This window comes from Dama dama, chromosome 33 (assembly GCF_033118175.1).
Source record: "Dama dama isolate Ldn47 chromosome 33, ASM3311817v1, whole genome shotgun sequence".
Taxonomy (NCBI): Eukaryota; Metazoa; Chordata; class Mammalia; order Artiodactyla; family Cervidae; genus Dama; species Dama dama.
The window spans coordinates 45530318-45552369 of NC_083713.1; the positions used below are offsets into that span (position 1 = coordinate 45530318).

Sequence of the window (22052 nt, forward strand, 5' to 3'; positions counted from 1 at the left end):
AACAGATGAAATATTTTATCTATCTCTTCCTTTACCCAGGTTTTCCTTTGCGTGGGTGAAATAAATAAAATTTAAAGAAATTTGCAATATAAGTTGAATTTTAAGGCACAATACAATCTAATAGGACATTTTGTAAATGAAAATGATTATTGGTTTTGGAAATGCAGATTGTTGCATCAGTGTGTTATATGTTATCACAAATGTTTGCCAAATTAAAGTAATTCTGTTTCATACTGTGGTTTTAATCTTTTTAGATGGCTTAATAGTTTGGCAATACTGCCCTTTTTCCCTTTAGTTTCTCTTCTTCATTTGATTTTATAATAATTTAAAACAAACTTTATTTGTGTTTTCAATTATTTGTATTGAACTGACCAGTTTTCTCTCTTTTAAACATATAGTAAACAAGAAGAGTGCACCACCACATCAGCAGCCCCAGTTCCTACCACAGAAATCCCAACCACAATGAGCACCATGGCTGCTGCAGAAGCAGCAGCTGCTGTTGTTGCCGCGGCAGCCGCAGCCGCAGCAGCTGCTGCCGCAGCCAACGCCAGTGCTTCCACCTCTGCCTCTAGTACTGTCAGTGGGACTGTTCCAGTTGTTCCTGAGCCTGAGGTTACTTCGATTGTTGCTACTGTTGTAGATAATGAAAATACAGTAACAATTTCTACTGAAGAACAAGCACAACTTACTAGTACCCCTTCTGTTCAGGATCAAAGTGAAGTGTCTAGTAATACTGGAGAAGAAACATCTAAGCAGGAAACTGTAGCTGAGTAAGTCTAGTAACTTGTTTTCTGCAAATCAGTAGCAGATGTCATTAATACAAGAAATTGCTGATTTAGTCAATGGTCAATAAATGTTTAAAAATTGAGAATCAAAACATACACCTTTAGATAACAGTTTTTGAGATTTGCTTTTGTGGGATCTTGCTCTCAAAGTTTTGAAAAACTAATCGACTTAAGCTTAGAAAGCAGTGCTGGTGATGGGGTGAGTCTGTTTCAGTCGGAGTTATGGCTTAGCCCAGCATTGCAGGGAAGTTGCTATAAGTTGCTACTGAACAAATATGGAAAAATCAAGATAACACTTAACAATATATAGGAAAACTGTTAGTAGGACCAAATTGGTAAACCTTTTTCATAAAGCCAGAGAGCTGCATCTCCAAGTTTACAGTTTGTAATTTCATATGGCTGTGCTTTCTGCAGCTATAAAAAGTAACCTTGAGCTATGCTTCTTGACTTGAAAGATGCCCACATGTATTAAAATAAAATATTAGCCATGATATCAAGATCCAAACATGATAACCCATCTTAATATTTATATTGCTTTCATCTCCCTCTTTTTATAAACTTTTTTTATTTTTAATGTGCATTTTCCAAAGTGAAAATAGCTTTGTAATCTTTTTTCTTATGTTTAGAAGCTTTAAAAAGATATCTATATAGTATATTTGAAGGCATAAAAAGTTAAGATTTTTATTCTTTCTGCCCTTTTTTCTAAGCATTTAAAGTATGTGCATATTTTTAATTTTTAAAATAATCAGAGACATCCACATCATTAGAGATCCCATATCCCATCATGTTGAATGATGACAGACATTTTATTATTTATATGAACATTAAGTAATCTCCTACTAGTAGGCGTTAGACCTTTTAGAGTAATATTCTTTTACATCTTTTTGTACCTATTGTTTCACAATAATTTTTCACATTTTTAACAAACAGTTGTTTTCTGCTTCCTTTTTTCTGTTTCCTTATAGTGCTTGAGTCATTAAACTTGATTTCAATTACTTATAGATCATTTTATAGCTGGTAATTTTTGGCCATGTTGTTTCCAATATTTTTGATAATTTTAAGTATTCCAAACTAATATTGGGATGAGTTAATTGTATTTTGGGTGTGATTCAGAGGGTGTGAGTTAATTGCATTTTTTGTTAGTGTGTACTCCATAATCTTCCCCTATGCATTCAGCTTAACTATGGGGGATTGAGGTTTCCCCCCCCCCCCCCGGTGTGTTTTTTCCCAGCATTCTCTTCTGTAAAGGAAGGTATGTTAAAATTATACAACTTTTCATACAGATGGCTCAACCAAGTATAGTTGCTAATTCTTGGGTAATTCTTTTCTGTTTGAGATCACTGTTTGGCAGACTTTTTCATAAACCTTCAAAGAGTAAATACTTTTGGTTTTATGGGTCATAAAGTGTGTCAAAGTGACTCAGTTCTGCTGAGGCAGTACCCAATCAGTCATGATCAATATGCAAACTCTTGAGCAGGGTCATGTTCTGATAAAGATATATTTACGGAAATTGGCAGCAGGCTGGATTTGGCCTCAGGGGTCATAGTTTGCCAATCTCTATTGAGATTGATCTCTACATCTTATTTTATGCACACTTGCCCAAAGCCTGTTACTAAGACTCAAAAATGAGAGCATTGAGTAAGTTTTATAAGCCATTAGAAAGTATAAACTTGTGGACTAGTGAAAATAGTGTTACAGTATAAATGTTTACTTTGGCCTTTGTGCAAGGTCTTAATAACTGAATGTTAGAGAAAATATATACTAGTATTTGTGTTCCATTAAATGTGTCTCTTATAGATGAGTTTATTCTAAAATCGTCAGATTTTGCCTAAACATTAGAGTAGTTAAAACATTATTTTCTGAAGTAAAGCAGGTGTTTATTTAAATTATAAATACCATGTATAAATCTTTCTTTAGTTTTACTCCCAAAAAAGAAGAGGAAGAAAGCCAGCCAGCAAAAAAAACATATACTTGGAATACAAAAGAAGAGGCAAAACAAGCATTTAAAGAATTATTAAAAGAAAAGGTATTTATAGTGTAGATTTTTATATGATATATAGTAAGTATCTAATAAATGAAATTATCCTTTAATGCAGTTAGTACCTTGATGCTTTTATTAAAAATACTAATCCTGTAAATAGCTTTGACTGAAAATGAACTAAATTTTTTTTTAACTTTTTTTTAAAACTTCCAACCAAAAAAATGTATAAGGTACTACATAGCACATTCCGCTTCGGTCTTTACTGTAAAGCTTTTATTCATAAAACTTTTCTGTCTTCTAATCACTAGTCTTAAGAAAGTATTAATGTATTCATGGTCTGTTTCAATTTCAGTTTTAAGTTTTCTTTTTAATCTATAGACTGTTAAACACATTTGCCTTGTGTCAATAAATTATCTTTTAGACCTTTTTTAAAACTCCTGCAAAGGGAAGTGCTTGATGTTTGCAGTGAGTATTATACTTTGTTCTCTATTGTATGACTTACTGTTTTGTGTGAAATTTTAACTTTTCATTAAATTATTTTCAGCGTGTACCATCAAATGCTTCATGGGAGCAAGCTATGAAAATGATCATTAATGATCCACGATATAGGTAATACTTTAGTTTTTTGTTTACTTTTTACTTTGAGCAAAACAAGCCTAGAGAATTTAAATTGTGTCAAATAATGTAACTTTTTATTCCCATTGATCTTCTTGTTATTTTGGATACCAGTAATAGAGTTGCTTTATGTCTGATAAGAACCAAAAGTTAAAAAGGTTTGTCACACAATGTGGGCACCCTTCTATAGATACTAGAATTAATTTTTAAAGTAGAAATTATTTTCTGTGTTTAGTAACTTACTGAAATTTTCTTAATTTGTGAATGAAATTTATTATTTTTTCAAGACACTAACATTTGATCATCTTCATTTACTCTTACATGATTTTTTTTTGTTTAGTGCTTTAGCAAAGTTGAGTGAAAAAAAGCAGGCCTTTAATGCTTATAAAGTCCAAACAGAGAAAGAAGAAAAAGAAGAAGCAAGATCCAAATACAAAGAGGCTAAGGAATCCTTTCAGCGTTTTCTTGAAAATCATGAGAAAATGACTTCCACAACTAGATACAAGTAAGATTTTTGCTGATAATGTTGTATGTTTACTGTGTTTCCATGTTAGACTTTCTGCTAGGTTCAATAACTAATCCAGAGTAGATGCTCATTAAATAAAGCTTAAGTGATTGTCAATGTGGTGGTTTCATAAAATAAAATAAATCAATAGCTAAATGTGGAGTTTATAAACTTAATTATTAATTAGGGACTACAACAAAAAAGGAAAAAGACTTTTATTTAATAATGAAATGTTGACTTCTTTCTCCTTAATATGAGTTCAATTATTTTTGTATTTGTGTAATAGAAATGGGCCATTTTTATTATGTGTAGCATTTTTTGAAAATTTGCATTTACGTAGCATTCTTCATTTTTGAGTGCTTTATTATTTAAGATTGTGAGTAATTCAGTATTAACATCTTTGCAACGAGGTACTGAGTTCATTTTCTGTATATTTTTCTTATTTTTCTCACTCTTCTGGAAAAGCCTTACTGAAAAACTCTTCATTTCTTTAAGTAGTCTTATTTTATCTGTTAACTAAATTTCTTAGAGTTTGAAGTCTGTAATTTAGTTCCATGGGTGGTTTGGTAGTCTCTGTAGCTGCCTTAAGAAATAGAGGTAGTCCTAACTGCAAAACATTGCTCAATTGATATTATCCCCACTGTCTCTAAGGAGAAATCAAGACTTAAGCTATCTTGTTTTTTCTTAATTACCAAAGTTTTCCTTTATAATACCATTATGAACTTAAGAGTGGAAGAGTGTCCATCTGTTGATGTTAAATTTAGAATAAAATTTAAATGGTTTAAAATTACTTTTTTTTGGTATAATAGAGAAACATTTAGTCTTTTTAACAAACAGAAAAGCAGAGCAAATGTTTGGAGAGATGGAAGTCTGGAATGCAATATCAGAACGTGATCGTCTTGAAATCTATGAAGATGTTTTATTCTTTCTTTCAAAAAAAGAAAAGGTATTATTCACTGTTAACAGTATTTATAGATTAAGCATGTTTCTTGTTTAGGAGTTACTTTATAACATGTCCATTCTTGTTTATCTACTATATATGGTGCTGTAGATCTGTTTATTAGAAGTTAAGTTAAAAAATAAATAGCTCTTGGATTTTCCTGGTGGTCCAGTGGTTAAGAATCCACCAGCCAATGCAGGGGACATGCATTCAGTGCCTGTCAGGGAAGATCCCACATGCCACAGGACAACTAAGTCTTTGCCACGACTACTGAAGTAGCTAATACCTAGATTGTCATTAATTGCCTGTCTTATGCCCACTTAGAAAATGCTTTTTTTTTTTTTCTTTAAAGCTTGTTTGGGTTTAGAAAGTACTCAGTATTTTTCCTTGCAAGGCATTAATTTATGGTTATTTTAAAAGAATGGCAGTAACATGTAATTGTTACCATTAAAATGTATTTGTAGGGTAGTGTTTTTAAAATACTGTCCTGCAAATACATTTAGTTTTGCTCATGTCTGTTTTATTATGCACTAAGTTATATGTTATCCAGTCTTCCAGGAGACTTATAGAAATGTAAGTATTATTAACAAAAATTTGAATATCACTGAAAGTGGTTGAACACATTATCATTTACCTGTTGTGTGATTTGTCTGCAGTAACTTTTGTTTGGACAGTGTCTACAATACATAGTTGTGGGAAAAGAGATTTTGTGAGGGGGAGTGGGAGTTCCAGGTTAGTCTTAGAAGAGAAGTTAAAAAAATTGAAGGTAAGAGAGAAGCAGTTAGGCAAGAGTACTGAAAAGGTAAAGAGTGTTGATATTTAAAGTAAATGGGTAGCATTTGAAATTTGGACATCAGAATGTGAAGAAACCTTCACTGATTGCATTTCATACATCATGCTTTATTTGAATGTTAAAACGTCTATTCATATTTTTTTACTTAGGAGCAAGCAAAGCAGTTGCGAAAGAGAAATTGGGAAGCCTTAAAAAACATACTTGACAACATGGCTAATGTGACATATTCTACTACTTGGTCTGAAGCCCAGCAGTATCTGATGGATAATCCAACTTTTGCAGAAGATGAGGAATTACAGAGTAAGAGTTACAACTAAGTGGAAGGAATAGTTTTTAAATAGTTGTCCAGCAGGGAAAATTGGTCACTTTTTTTTTGTGTGTGAGATCACTAACTGAATTTTGCATAATTGTTTGTCCATTCCTGCAAAGTTGTTTTGTTTGTTTCCAGATAAGATATTTCTTTCTGAGTTTTGTGATACAATACAAAAAATTTTTCCCAAAATCTGAAGTTAGCTTTATCAAGTATCACTGAAATATATTTATTAGGTCAAACCTGAAATTGTGCCTTGCTATTTATTTATGATTTAATGGGAACTAAGTTAGTGACCAGATTTATCATGCTCTGCTCTTGAGGTAATGGCTTTATAGAGATTCACAAAAGGCAAAAAAAAAAAAAAATAAGTATTAGCATTGTCTTGTAGTAAGCTTCCCTAAGTTCTGTCTTATTTATGACCTACCTAGTTGCTTATTAAATTACAGCTTTCTTGATTATCCTTTTGAATACCATACTTCAGTAGGTTTGAGGGAAGGCATAGAATTTTATACTTGAAAAGCTCTTCGGGTAATTCTGATATTGCTAACCAGTTTATCACAATTCTATTTTCATTATTTGTGTCATATATATTGTCTTGGTTCCATCCTTGAATTCAGTGTATGTTTTAATGAAGTCTTTTGGAAATGTTCCATATGGAAATTCCCTGACAGTTAAGTGGTTAGGACTCTTACTCTGCTCTTCCACTGCAGGTGGCGTGGGTATGATCCCTGGATCAGGGAGCTGGAGACTTAAAAAATAGTGACCACCTAGAAGTTGAGAGTTATGTTTTATTCGGTGGAAATTTTTAGGACTTCAAGCCCAGTAGACTTGGGCATCTCAAGTAACCATGAGAAGACTGCTCTGAGGAGGCGGGAGGAGGAGCCAGGATATATAGAAGTTTTATAACAAGGGCAGGTAGTCTGAAAGTCAGAAAATTATTGTTAATTAAAGGAAGCCAGATACCTCAAGGAATTTAGCAGTTTAGCACTTTACTATGCTTAGGAAGGTGCAAGAGTCTGGGCTCACTGAAATCATTCCTTTAAAATACGCATCTCAGCTCTCTGGGGCCAGTATCCTGTTTTTTTCCCCCACATCCTGAGCTTCTGTGGGACTCACTTTAGGGAGTGGCTGCAGCCTGATGGCTGCCAGATTGCAGATACTCTTCTCTTTCCTGAGTGCCGTTAGAGCCCGCATTGGAGGGTGCAATTGCTGATGACTGTTAAATCCTTGTTTACTAATATGACCAGAAATACTTCATTTCTCACAACTAAGATCCTGAAAGCTGTGCACATGGCCATAAAGAAGTAAATAAAAGATGAAGAAATAATTATATAAAGAAGAAGTTTTCCTTAAACATTTCCTATTTAGATAATTAAAAGTTATATTTGAGTTTAAATACAGGTATTCTGATAAAGTGAATTTGAACTTTTTAGGGAGTTAATGCAAATAAACCTCTTTCTTTACTGATATTTGATGTTTTAATTTTTTATAACATCATAATTCTAGATATGGATAAAGAAGATGCATTAATTTGTTTTGAGGAACACATTCGGGCTTTAGAAAAGGAAGAAGAAGAAGAAAAACAAAAGAGTTTGCTTCGTGAAAGGAGACGACAGCGTAAAAATAGAGAATCTTTTCAGGTAATTTTAAAAGCTCTGTTTTTCAGCTTAATTTTGTAATATGGTTAATGACCTTTAACAGTGATATAAGCAATTTTGAGAATCCTGGTCTCAGATAATTAACTTGGGCTTTGCAGAGGATCCATAGACATTTAATTCTTAAATTATACAGTTAGTTATGAATCCACTTAAGGATAGTAGCCATTCCAGGCAAGAGGAACACAGAAGGCTATGGCAGATTTGGTGTTTAAAGTGAATACTGATAGGTATGGTTTCACTCAGGAAAGAGGAATCGATAGCATAAGGGTGGACTGAAAATAAAATGTGTGATGAGTCATTAGTACTAAATCATTTTTAGGTCTTTAGAGAACTGTAGGGAATGCTGTGGTATGATTTTGAGGATGGGCCATAATTCTTAAACACTATACAGAGGAGCTAAAATTACAGGTTCTTTGTATAGCCTTATTTTGAATCTCTGTCATGTTTTAATTACTGGATCTCTTTCATTAAATCCTGTATTAGGATAAGTGCAACTCCCCATGGTGCCAGAGATCACCAGTCACCTTCAATGCCACAGCCAATAGCATTATTGCAGTCTTCATTCCATAAGAATGTAACGTTTACTACTCTTGATGGTTTTCTTTTATCTTAGTAGTTTCCCAAACAATCATTTGGAGTTTTGTTAAAACCAGGGGTTATTGAGCCTCACCCTCAGAAATTGATTCAGTAGGTCTCTTTTAAGTTGTACATAGACCTTTTAAAGGAAGCAGAGCAGCAGCGGAAGATTGCTGAGCTGCATGTCTGTAGCAGAACCAATAGAACATGCTTTTGCTTGCGGGTGTGCTTGTTGTGTTCAATCACCAAGTCAGGTCCCCCCGAGGATTATAGCCTGCCAGGCTCCTCTGTCCAGTTATATCAGTAGTAATCAGAAACCATGCCAGACACACACTAACGTGATAGAAAGCTATATTTTAGGCTTAGCAAAAAGATGCTTTTGGCCTTTGCATTAGGATTTCTGCTCCATGTTCTCCAGTTTCAGAATTGATACTGTACTTTCTCTTATATTTTCTGTGACCCAGATTTCCTTATTTTTGTTGTATTTTATCTTATAGGTCTAATCGGCCTCCTAAAAATCTGTTCTCCCCTTTCTGGGTGCATGACTGCTTGGTTAAAATCTAGGTTTACCAGCCTCCTTTCTAACTACTTATGGTAATGTGACTAAATTCTTAGCAATTGAATGTGAAGGAGGTAGATAGAACTCCAACATCATTGGTTTTTAAAGGAACTACCCTTTCAGCTTATTTCAGGCTGAAATGAAAGCTGAAATATGATCATGGGAATAACATAGGCTAATTGTGCAGAGAAACCTAATGGGCTAGAGCAGTTCTCTAATTATGGGCCAGCATATCACTGTCTCTTGGAAACTTAATAGAAAGACAGATTCTCAAAACCCTTCTGAGACCTAATGAATCAAATTTAGTGGGGGAGAGTGCTGCAATCTGTGGTTTTGTTTTTACCATTTCTTCACATGGTTTGTTGAAATAGCTGCTTAAGATAGAGATTTACCGAAAGTAGCACATGTTGAGAATCTTAGGAAATAAGACTTGAAAGAATTTGTTACATATGTAACATGTAAGGCCTTTAGTGACATCTAGGGAAAGTTAAACAGTTGCCAGATAGTTTAAAGGTTAAAAGTATTAGTCCCTCAATTCAGTCCCTCAGTGTGTCCGACTCTTTGCAACCCCATGGACTGTACCCCGCCATAGCCTGCCAGGCTGTTCTGTTCATGGAATTTTCTAGGCAAGAATACTAGAGTGGGTTGCCATTCCCTTCCCCAGGGGATCTTCCTGACCCAGGGATCAAACCCAAGTATCCTGCATTGCAGGCAGATTCTTCACCGTCTGAGTTACCAGGAAAGTCCAGATTAAAGGTAGAGGCAAAATTAGACCTTTGTCTTATGTTTTGATTAGATAGTTCAGGGTTTAAGACTTGCTTTTCTTTGGTAAGAGAGACCAGTCAAGATGGAAGGAATGAAGAAAGAATTCAAAGATGGAGGTATTCTGTTATTAGGTAAAATCTTTGAAGGTTTATTCAAGTATATATGAGTAATTATATCATGGACAATATATAAGGAGATCAAAAAGAAGGAAGGAGATGAGGGAAAAGAGATTATTGAGTTGGAGTGGTGTTGAACTAGTCATTTTGTTGATGGTCATGGTGTGGGGGGAAGTTACTACTAGTATCTAATTGGATAGAGGCCAGAGGTATTGATTAAACATCTCCCAATGTACAGGATTCCCATCCTGCATTGTGCCCCCCAAAAGTTTACAAGCTCTAAGAAGTCATTAGTGCCAGCTTTGGGAGCCTTCCTCTCTAAACATAAGGCCTAATGTGTTCTGGAGGATTTATTTTTTATTTAATTTTCTTAGAGGAAGATATGTAATTTCACTAAAGCAATGCATTCAGAATTTGGAGAATTAGGACTTAACCCCTATGTCTAATTTTAAAACCCTTTTTTCCATATTACTATTACAACTTAAGCATAAATTTTTATAGGCTCACTTTATTATTATTTTTACTATTTGCTTACTTTCAGGGAAACATATTGACTTCAATAGTCTGCAATTTTCACATTTCCTGCTTCCTGAAAACCAGCCTCAGCCATCTTTGAAGCTGCTTGCTTTCCATCTTGTCCCCATCCTTCCCAAGATGGGGTTAGTAAATATTGGGTTAGCCACAAAGTTTGTTTGGGTTTTTCATAGTATCTTAGGAGAAAACCTGAAGGAACTTTTTGGCCAACCCAATAAAAGAGAGTAAAAGCCATACAGTTTAGCATAATGGTTTCCAAACCTGAATTCACATCAGAGTTATCTGATGATCTTTAAAAAGTAAATTATGAATATCTTTTTTTTAATTCATATTTTAAAAAGAATCTCAAGTGATTTCCGATTTTCACTCAAGTTAGATTGGCTATTGAAACACAGTGGTGGTGGTGGTAGTTTAGTTTCTAAGTCGTGTCTGACTTGAGACCCTGTGGACTGTAGCCCACCAGGCTTCTCTATCCATCATATTTCCCAGGCAAGAATACTGGGGTGAGTTGCCATCTCCTACTCCATCATTACTGAAGTAGATTCAGTGTCAAAATTCTATGACTTATCAGATCTTAGCAGCCAAGAAGTAAAACAAATACTAGCAAAGCAGTTACGATAGAGTAGATTCTGTAGATCCTAGAGAGCATCATTGAAGATGGTTTCCAAGCTATTTTAAGGATTCCACAGAAGGAGAAGTGTGATCACTTAGTGATCACGTAGCAGGGGTATTGTTAAGCTCCCATTTATGTTGAAGGGTAAGGATGAAAGGATTTGAGAAAATTTTGGATATAGAGACTGAATCGACATGCTTATTCCCATTTGGAGAGAAGTGGGGCTGTTTGTCTGGTATCATTCAGGGCAGTGCTATTGAATAAAATTTTGTATGCCACATACATGATTGTAATTTCTTATTAATTTAACTAATATTAATTTTAGTAACCTCTTATTTCACCCAGTATACCTAAAATATTTTCATTTTAACATGCAACCAATATTTATTTTGGTAATAAACCTTCAAAGTCACGCTGGAAGATCTCATTTCAGAGTCATATTTCATGATACTTAGAAGCTGCATTTGACCAGCGACTGTGGTATTGAACAGTGCAGGTACAGGAATTTGAGGAACAGAATTTGTACCATAGTTTAGGGACACTTACAGCATTAAACTCTAAGGATTTCAGGAAGCAGCAAATGTGAAAATTGCAGACTATTGAAGTCAACATAGTGCCCTGAAAGTAAGCAAATAGTAAAGATAATAATAATAAAGTGAGCCTATAAAAATTTGTGTTTAAGTTATAGTAATAATATGGAAAAAAAGAAATAGGTTTTAAAATCAGACATGGAGGTTAAGTTCTAGTTCCCTAAACTCTGTGTATTGCTTTAGTAAAATTATATGTCTTCCTCTTAGAAAAGAAAATTAAATAAAAAATGAATCCTCCAGAACACATTAGGTGCTGTGTTTAAAAACAAAAAGTACGTTTTACAATAAAAGCACGTGTACCTTCTTTAGCCTCATTATTTGTGATATCCAGTGTTTTGACTTTATTTGTACACATATTTATAAACCGGAAATGATGGTCTGTCTTAAGGGGCACATAAACTGAAGTCTGTAAAAGTAATGCAGTCCTTTTGTCTGAAGCCCAAAATAGTTTCTTTATGTAAAAGCAGATTTTACTTTCATCAAAGAGCAAGTATCAGTTGCACCTAAACACATTTGTGATTATACTGGTGGAAGAGTTTTATATATTGCTGTTTTTAACATATATTTTTATTCATGTTATACCAATATTTCCAAAGTCCTTAAAGATGGCTTTTGAATATGTAATGAGTTCATCGTTGTTGTCCCTTTCCCCCAGATATTTTTAGATGAACTGCATGAACATGGACAACTGCATTCTATGTCATCTTGGATGGAATTGTATCCAACAATTAGTTCTGACATTAGATTCACTAATATGCTTGGTCAACCGGGTGAGAGTCTTCTTTTTCCTAAATTGTAGTTATGATAGTTGGAATGGGCCACAGGGAAAGTGGTTGTGTTTGGGGCATGGGGTGTGCTTTCTTTCTTTTGTTTTATAAACAAAAAAGTAATTGCAGCTCTTTGATTAGAGCTAGCTTTTGACTTCTTTAGTTTTTTCATTAGGATCAACTGCACTTGACCTTTTCAAGTTTTATGTTGAGGATCTTAAAGCACGTTATCATGATGAAAAGAAGATAATAAAAGACATTCTGAAGGTAAATATATCCTATTAACTTAGTCTGGGGCATATTTTTTAAAATAATGCTGTTTTTTTGGTTACTAATGTTAACAAGATTTCTGTTTTTTAGGATAAAGGATTTGTAGTTGAAGTAAATACTACTTTTGAAGACTTTGTGGCAATAATCAGTTCAACTAAAAGATCAACCACATTAGATGCAGGAAATATTAAGCTGGCTTTCAATAGTGTAAGTTATCGTTCTTACTATTATAAACAACTAGATTAATAAAACAGTTTTTAATACATTTGGCTAAAGATACTTAAGTTGTATGTAAACTCCTGAAATAAGGGAATAGAAATAGTATTTTACAGAGTAGTGGACACTGTTTCAAATAGGGCTACAGATAATATACTTAGAGATGAGTGATAGTAAACTCCCTTTGCTAAAATTAATTGGCCCTTACCTTATAGATGATGGGAGAATAATGAATTTAACACAAGTTAAATTGTACTGTATACATAAATATGTTTTCTAAAAGTTACTAGAAAAGGCAGAAGCCCGTGAACGTGAAAGAGAAAAAGAGGAGGCTCGGAAGATGAAACGAAAAGAATCTGCATTTAAGAGTATGTTGAAACAAGCTACTCCTCCAATAGAATTGGATGCTGTCTGGGAAGATGTATGTATACTTATAAATTTTTTCCTTTACAGTTGAAAATAAAAATCTTTTTCTTTCTCATAGCTACAGAGATAAACTGAAGTTATTTGAAGATTGTGCACTCAGCTGTGATGGTATTTAGGAATACTGGAGGAATGGAAATAAAGACTGAGGGGGCTGGGCTGTCAATTTTCACTTGCTGTTTTTTTTAGTCATATTGGTATATTTTTCTCAGTTTTCATATTTTTATTGCATATCTGAATTTTTCAGATCCGGGAGAGATTTGTAAAAGAGCCAGCATTTGAGGATATAACTCTAGAATCTGAAAGAAAACGAATATTTAAAGATTTTATGCATGTGCTTGAGGTAATTTTAGTTTTATTGTAAGTGGCTGATATGTTACAAAATGTGTAAAACTTTTTTTTTTTAATCGAAGAATTTAGAATGATCAAAGTATGTTTCCTAAATTACACTCAGTTCAGTTCAGTTCAGTCGCTCAGTTGTGTCCAACTCTTTGCGACCCCATGAATCTCAGCACACCAGGCCTCCCTGTCCATCACCAGCTCCTGGAGTTTACTCAAACTCCCATGTCAATTGAGTTGGTGATGCCATCCAGCCATCTCTACTTTTATACAAATGTACTTAACTATCTAGGATGATTAGGGAATGGTTTATTCTGTAGAAACTGCTTTTAAATGAAACACACTAGGCTTGCATGAGAAGGTAAAGATCTGTTTAGTGAAGACAGTTCATATGTTTCATATTTATACAGTGTTACAGAAAATTCATCAATTTAGGAGTCACATGGAATGATTAATAAACCTGTAAAGAACTGAGAATCTGTAAAGCAGGTAGAAAACACTTTTAAGCATATTTCAAATATTATACTACATCAGAGGTGTTGGAAGCTCAGGGATGTTCTGAAAAATAGTAAGTTTTTGCTAAAACAAGTAATGATAAAATTGCAAGTTATTCCACTAGCTGAATTAAGGGTATTTCAATGAAGATTTCAGATAATCACTTATAGATAGTAAATATGCTAAATGACCAATAATAATTATTGTTTGGTGCCCATGTTATGTTTTACAAATATTACATATACAAATGTAATCCTCACAGCAGCCCTGTGAAGTTACAGATGCGCAAACTGAGGCCAAGAGGAAAAGTAATTTGCTGTGAAGGGATTCCAGCATGGGCTTTTGACTCTAGGGCCAGTGCTTTTACCAGTTATGCTTTGCCGTCAGTTTTGGACAAACTAATACTTCACAGCAAGGTGAAGTTAGCATATACTTAAATTTGTAATGTTCATGGTCTTTGGGAATAGCAGGTAACTTAATTGTTGACAATTTCTTTAGATTTATTGTCCTTGATAAGTGTCAGTGTTGACAACAATCTTCTGTTAACATGCCCCACATATACCATATATTGTGTCTCAGCTGCTTTTAGATCTAGTGTTTTTGGCCTGTAGATCTTTTCTACTCGGATCAGCAGCATCTGCATTACATGTAAACTTGTTAAAAATGTAGAACCTCAGGCCCCATTGGCAGAAATGTATCAGAATTATCATTGTAACAAGATTCTTAAGCACTGGAATGTACATTTAATTTTGAGAACCTCTGCTATAGTGTAGTGTGTTAATATTTTCCCCCAATTCAGGAATGTCCACAACAAGATTCTTTCATGATCTGTGCTGGTAAAGTGATGAGGTCATAAATGGAGCTGATGACCACATAGGGAAGAGCTGAAAATACCAGAAAAGGATTTGGACCTCAAAAACGGCCCTTGAGGTAGAAAAGGAAGAAGAGTTAACAGTTAGTGACATGAAAAATGACAGTCCCTGAACCAGATTTTCCCCTTCCACTTACTTGTAAACTGAAACAGATTTATTTACAAATCCTTAGATATGTTTGGGAGTAGGGAACTTTCACTGCAGCAATTCCCCTCTCCTAGCCTGATCATTGTTCTAGTAAAAGAGTTAAAATTCATAGAACATTTCCTTTTTTGATTTCATGTGTAGTTAGATTGCCTTTGGATATCTTAAGTTTGACTAGGAAGGGAACGCTCCTTGAAAAGAAAGTAGATTTTGTATTTAATTTCTGAGACTAACCTCCTTTACAGATGACTCTGGGATAATTCTTTATTTCAGTGCTGAACCTAGCTCACTGACAAAAGCCACATTCATCAAATAAATAAAATATAATTATATTTCCTTGTTTTTGAAAGTAGTATGACTATTCCAAAGAAATATACCTTTATAGAGGGTATCAGTTGTCCCCACTGTACCCACACCGTTCTCATTGCTCTAAGAAGTATTTTATTAATACTTTTAAACATTATGTTTAGGTGTGAAATGAGTGTGTATAGGATAGTTAAAATGTTCTCTTCACTTTTAAGTGATAGTAACTCTTTGCACAGTTTCAAGGTGGGGAGTACATCCTAAATATGCAAAATGAATGTGGTTTTTACTCTAAAAAGAACTTAACTTGCAAAACTATTAAAAATTCTCTGTGATCTGTTATCTAAAGTGTGAGCTTTGTAATTTTTTTCTTTTGCCCCTGTAGCATGAATGTCAACATCATCATTCAAAGAACAAGAAGCATTCTAAGAAATCTAAAAAACATCACAGGAAGCGCTCCCGCTCTCGATCAGTAAGGAAGTTTATTTAAAATGGTACCATAAGTATATTGAAGTATTTGTTAGCATCATTATGAATAAAATTTTTTGTGTTGTGTAGGGGTCAGATTCAGATGATGATGACAGCCATTCAAAGAAAAAAAGACAGCGATCAGAGTCTCGTTCTGCTTCAGAACATTCTTCTAGTGCTGAATCTGGTAAACATCTTTTAACGTGATTAAAATCGTTGGCATTTGGATGTCCTCAAATTCTGACACTTTTCTTTTCATACTGCTTAGAGAGAAGTTATAAGAAATCAAAAAAACATAAGAAGAAAAGCAAGAAGAGAAGACATAAATCAGTAAGCAAACTCTTGATTTTTATACTGCACTTAAGCTTTTGCCCTTAGCTTTCTCAGTGGCAGTAGACATTTCTGCTTGGTCCTATGCAGAGTTTAGGTGAGCACCTAAACTCAAGAGTTTCATAGTTGTGATTCACCTTAATCTTGCAATAAAATCTTTTGGTGAACTTAACAAATAATAATAAACAGTGTTAGTATTCCCACCCTGGTTTTTTATAGTAATCTTAGAGAAAGACCCGAGAGGGAGAGTGTGTGTGTGTGTTATAGCTATTGTTGAGAACCGCAAGTTTAAACAACTTTTTCCTCTATTCTTGGTTCTTGGTCTTAGATACACATCAAGATACACCTAATCTTAGGGATGAAGGTACACCTGATTTAGTGACCCATTTTTAGTGATGGTTTACCCTATCAGTTTACTTCCCTGGTGGCTCAGACGGGAAAGCACCTGCCTACAATGAGGGAGACCCGGGTTCAATCCCTGGGTTGGGAAGATCTCGTGGAGAAGGAAATGGCAACCCACTCCAGTATTCTTGCCTGGAAAATCCCATGGACAGAGAAGCCTGGTAGGCTACAGTCCATGGGGTCGCAAAGAGTCAGACACGACTGAGCGAGTTCACTTACCCTATCATCAGACTGTCTTTCCCATAGGAAAGACCAGCTTGCTGCCATGAATCTTTGGACTGTTTTAGATTCCTTGAGGTTATCAATTCAGATTTCACCACTCTAGGAATACATAAATACTGTGTTAAATGTGGGTATTCTTAAATATTACTAATATAGGGGGTTTTTTCCTAATAGCATTTTGATAAAGTAACCATTTTAACATTGTCTTTTATTTACAAAGGACTCTCCAGAGTCAGATGCTGAAAGAGAAAAGGATAAAAAAGAAAAAGACCGGGAAGGAGAAAAAGACAGAACTAGACAAAGATCAGAATCAAAACACAAATCACCTAAGAAAAAGACTGGAAAGGATTCTGTAAGTATTTAGAATTCTTCCTCTTTGTATCTACCAGTTAGCTGCTTTTCATACAAAGTAGTTTTCTAACGTATGTTATCATGTGTGACCCAATTTAAGCATCCTAAATTTCATGTTCGTTAAAAAAATAACATGGCATTCTGTTGTTTAACCCACTAAGAAAGGATATGTTCTTTTAGTTTTAAGCATCCTAAATTTCATGTTCATTAAAAAAATAACATGGCATTCTGTTGTTTAACCCACTAAGAAAGGATATGTTCTTTTAGTTTTGTACATTCTCATTAAGAAATGCCAATGGATGTTTTCTACCTAATTTAAGAATATAAAATTTAACAGATGCAACTCAAATTGGGTTTTCCTTCAATATGGCATCATTGTAAATCCTATAACGTTGGCATCATTACTAAATCCTGTTTCAATAGGTAGCTTTCCAACAGCTTTTAGAAATAATCATTGGGAGGGAAGAGGTGAGGGCAAATAGGGGGATGTTATAAGCCAGATCTAATGTTTTAATATCGAATTACATAGTTAGTCCTTAGTTTCCCCTATATGTATGTGTGTGGCAGAGCATGTAACACAAGCCTTCTTCACCTTGCCGTTCATGCCACAAATGCTGTGGGCTTAGCAAATATTACCACCTCAGAGTTTAGGGTAGGTAAGTCCTCATCCTCCCTTCGGATTTTCTCCTTTGGTGGGAATAGGGTGGAGGGGTGTTTGTTTTCAAACAGCACTGGAGAGTCTGACGCACATCTTTGGTGAGGAGTGATTATTTCCTCTGTACTTAACTTAGCGACTTAAGTGTCCTTACATTAGATTAATGGAATCCCTGAAGGGTGATGGAATATATAGGTGAACAGTCTACTTTTGAAGAGTTCCTTCTCAAAGTGTCTTGTGTGGTTTTTGTTGTTTTTAAATTTTTTCCAGTCTCAACTTGTCCTCATAACTCTGGGCACAATATAATAATGCTCAAAAGATAATACTTTACTATGGTATAACAGGATAACCTAGATTCTGAAAAATTAGTGAAGAATACTTAGCTAGAATAATACTTAAAGAATACTTAGGAAATGAACACCCAGCTTCCATTAAATGGAAATAAGATGTTTCATATTCAGTTACGTAGAAAGAAGGAAAAGAAATGGATACTACTATTCTCCCTGATTTACATATTAAACTGAAAGTAAACACCATAGAAGAGTTCCATTCTGAGAGAACTGTCTCCCCTGGTTACTTGACTCCCCAAGTAACCAGGGAGTATTTTGTTAACTCATTAGTAGGCTTTTGGGAAAGAAATCCGTCTTTAATCAGTCTGTGATGCCTTCGTTTTTATGGAAGAGAATCCATGTAGATTTTATATTCTTTTTTCAAAGGTTCACTACTACTTACACTTTTGAGTACTGACACAATTGTATTCATTGTTGTTTTTCAGGGTAATTGGGATACTTCTGGCAGTGAACTGAGTGAAGGGGAATTGGAAAAGCGCAGAAGGACCCTTTTGGAGCAACTGGATGATGATCAATAAATTATACCAAATATGTTTACAGTATGATTTAAAGTCTAATTCAGACCAGGGACTCTATTTTAAGTTCAATTGAAATAACACTGGGTTTTAATTATATCACAGGAAAAAAAAAAGTGCATTTAAGTATTGTTATTGTGGACTTTATAAAAGCAAAGGAAATTGAAAATAACTTTTGATTCTGTATCAAGAATCATATTTTCATACAGTCATAACTGTCTCTGTGACCCTTTCATAGGGCACTGCAGGATGGATTAAAGGTGGCAATTTACTGATAACTGCAGGTGTCTCTACTTTATTCTAAAGTGTAAGTCATGAGGTGATTTGATTTACTTTATAGAAGTTGGATTTTGAAGATATAATGGAAAAATTTTGATACCTAGTAGTACAAAAAAAAGCACCAGCAACTGATAAACTGCTTTTTTGTGCACTACCCAACTGGTTAAAGACGATATGATCTTTTATGGTAAACTCAGAAATAAGTGTTCATAATGGAAACCTGGTAGACCCTTAACTGTAGTGGTGCTGCTCAGCACTGCTATAATAAAGCCACCATTATTTTTTATGGAACATCTGAATACATTTTAAAAAGGCTACTGTGAGGGCATTATTTTGAGGTGATGTTTAAAAAGTTAACATCAAATCAAATTGTAAATTAGCTTAAATATATTGCCTTAAGGACCTACTAAAGAATGTGCCACCAAACTTTAAGTGATGGCTGCAATATCCTTGTCTAAAACAAATCAATGTTGACTTCAGCAATTTCTTTAACAGTTTTTTTTTTTTTTAATCCGAACTTTCTCTTGCTTTTTTTCATTGAGGAAGTCTTTTACCTTCCCTACTCACTGAGAAGTATTGACTTCGTGGTACACATTCTAAAGCATTTCTGATTTGAATATTTTTGTACATTTTTATCAATTATTAAATCTTCTCTTCTAGTGTGTACTAGTATTTATTTCTACTGCTCAGCTCTTAAAAAAAAATTGTATGATTCTTTAAAGGTTAAGATACTAAACCCCTAAAATTTTGCTTTATCTAACCCACATAGCTAAGTTACTTTCCTTTTTTAATATTTAAGAATATTATAAATCATACAGGCCCCTGTATTTGTTTTTGGTCTATGAATTTCCTACAGAATACTTTAAGAAAGGCAGTGGTTTGAAGCTAGAATACTTTTTACATGCTAACTTTTGAAGGTTGGTAATGTAATTTATACTATTTTCCTTCAGTGCAGGAGATTTTTTTTTAAGTAAATAAATTTCAGCACACAGTCTTTGGTATTATCTTAGGTATTTTTTATTTTGGGTACTTGGGGCAATCCTGTTTCAGGTTGGGATTTAGAAGAACAAAAAGTTCATTTTCCCTTCACCATTCTAATGAATTTGAAAGTGGGACAGACTGGGATGACTTTTCCCATCTCTGCCCTCTGTGTTTCAATGAAATCTAGTATCTACTCCTGAAAGCCGCAGGGGAAGGCTGGGGGAGTCCTGAACTTTTCTCAATGCCAAGTCATATTTTTGATGTGAAATACGACATGACTTTATAGAAAGTAAAAATCACTATCTTCAGAAAATGCAAAGCCAGTTTCTTGCTTGAGGTCAGTCTCCTATTGTATATTAGAACCACAACATATAACTTTATCACAGGCAAGTTGCCTAGACTTAATTTTCAGAGGCCCCTTTGTAATAATAGTTAATATTGCTTATCATGTCAAACACTTGACCTGGACATCAAAGTAAAATATTGGCGGGAATACTGGTGGCATTTCACAGAATTTAGAATCTGTAAAATTTTAATTACTTCCATGAATCGTGATTTTTTAAAGTACAACTTTTAAAAAGTTTTTAGTTTTCCTATATTAAGAAACTATTGATGTGATTTAGCATGTCCTCAAATTAACTTTCTATATTATAGAGATACTGTCATATCACACCTTCAGATTTCCATAAGACAGTACAAACTCAAGTTTTCTTATTGTTCCAACCATGAAAATTATTTGACCTAAAAACAAAACTAATGAGTTGTAAAGCAAAATACAACATGCTTTTTATAAAGTATGTAATTGAAGTGACTGTAATCCTGTATTGATCCCATCAAATGGCGTTAAGTTGCCAGAAAGATCCTATGGCCTGGGATATAGGTGATGGGTAGATTTTATTAAAATAAGTTATGTGTGAATATCTTTAATCCATTTTATTAGGTTTCTAAATCTTCAGTCTAATAAAGTTGAAATGTCTTAGAATATGGTTTTAATTAGAGCTGAACAGTTATGTTCAAAATGTGTTCAAACAGAAAGCATGTTTATATTCAGATAAAGGGAATTTATACTTTTCAGTTAAGCCTCAGACTTAACTAAATGTTAAGGGCTTATCTTCCCTCATTATCATTAATATTAATGAACTCTTGGATTAAATTCAGTAATACATTTAATGTAATGCTTAATAATCAAAATCAGGACTTCAAATATTTGATGTTTTTTATTCCTTCCAATATAAAATTCCAGTATTTAATTCCTATGTGGAAAAATTGAATTGGTATAAAAAGTTAATGACAAATGAAGAATTCTTTGCACCTCTCCCAAGTGTATTTAAACAACATAAAACTTTTAAATAAAAGCAGTGGTCCCAACATTTTTAATATAGTGATGCCATTTCATTATCATTACCCAAAGGAGCTTCAACCTATAGATCATTCATGTGTTTCAACAATGAAAATAATTTTTATGCCTCCAAGTAAATCTGAAAATGCTCAAAGTATCACAGCCATTTCATCTTGATTTTTGCTAACTGTGCCCCATTTACAACAATAGTATGAAAGGGATTGGCCTCTAGAGTAAAGCAGTCTTTTTAATTCACAGTGGTAAGACTATAAAACTTCTTAAAATATCTGTATACATTTCTCTGAAAAGAATGTCCATAGTTTTCATTCAGTTACCAGGGGGCCTGCATCCTGTGTTAAGAATCATTTGCCTAGGTGATCCTGGTTTTCTTCCAGTGTTAATGATCAATTGAGTGCTGACTAGGCAGCCACTTTTTTATTTTTGCATCCAGATAGGGGTAACTCCTTTATTTAAGGATTATTTAAAACTTGGATACTATTTGAGAGAGCTAATCAAATAGTACCCAGCAAAGAGTAATGAATGAATTTTTAAAAATGAGTTTATAGGGTGTTCATTATGTAACTTAAATGTAAATTGCAAAGCTAAAAAACTAAATAAACACTTCTAAAAGCAAAATTGAGGCAAAGCACATTAATTCCTTATATCTTAAATGAGACTTTTTCTTTTCCTTTGGAGAAGTCTCTCTCCCAATAGCAGGTCAAATTTTCTTTTACATTTTCTAGGACTCATTTTACATAAAGGAAAAGCAAAGTAACATCCCAAGTAATTTTCATGGAAATGCATTCTAAGTTCATAGTTTCATTCTATGGTTCTAGTAATGGTGTTATCAGTTCAGTTCAGTCGCTCAGTCGTGTCCGACTCTTTGCAACCCCATGAATCACAGCACACCAGGCCTCCCTGTCCATCACCAACTCCCGGATTTTACTCAAACCCATGCCCATCGAGTCGGTGATGCCATCCAGCCATC

The 22052-nt window shown here is 34.1% G+C and overlaps 1 protein-coding gene across 7 annotated transcripts in view; it reads left to right on the forward strand.

Moving 5' to 3' along the window:
• PRPF40A (pre-mRNA processing factor 40 homolog A) overlaps positions 1–21700 on the forward strand; it is a 61186-nt gene extending 39486 nt beyond the window's left edge. For 4 of the 7 annotated variants that reach the window (XM_061135296.1, XM_061135294.1, XM_061135299.1 and 1 more), the window contains 17 exons: positions 399–770; positions 2703–2811; positions 3311–3375; positions 3722–3886; positions 4724–4832; positions 5769–5919; positions 7439–7572; positions 11999–12113; positions 12274–12377; positions 12471–12587; positions 12880–13017; positions 13267–13362; positions 15558–15644; positions 15731–15827; positions 15909–15970; positions 16815–16946; positions 18376–21700. In XM_061135296.1, the coding sequence (XP_060991279.1) occupies positions 399–770; positions 2703–2811; positions 3311–3375; positions 3722–3886; positions 4724–4832; positions 5769–5919; positions 7439–7572; positions 11999–12113; positions 12274–12377; positions 12471–12587; positions 12880–13017; positions 13267–13362; positions 15558–15644; positions 15731–15827; positions 15909–15970; positions 16815–16946; positions 18376–18468 (2146 nt within the window). In that variant the 3' untranslated portion in view covers positions 18469–21700. The remainder of the gene's footprint in view (positions 1–398; positions 771–2702; positions 2812–3310; positions 3376–3721; positions 3887–4723; positions 4833–5768; positions 5920–7438; positions 7573–11998; positions 12114–12273; positions 12378–12470; positions 12588–12879; positions 13018–13266; positions 13363–15557; positions 15645–15730; positions 15828–15908; positions 15971–16814; positions 16947–18375) is intronic. The other 3 variants (XM_061135295.1, XM_061135297.1, XM_061135300.1) reach the window with 1 other exon arrangement.
• Positions 21701–22052: the final 352 nt, after the last annotated feature.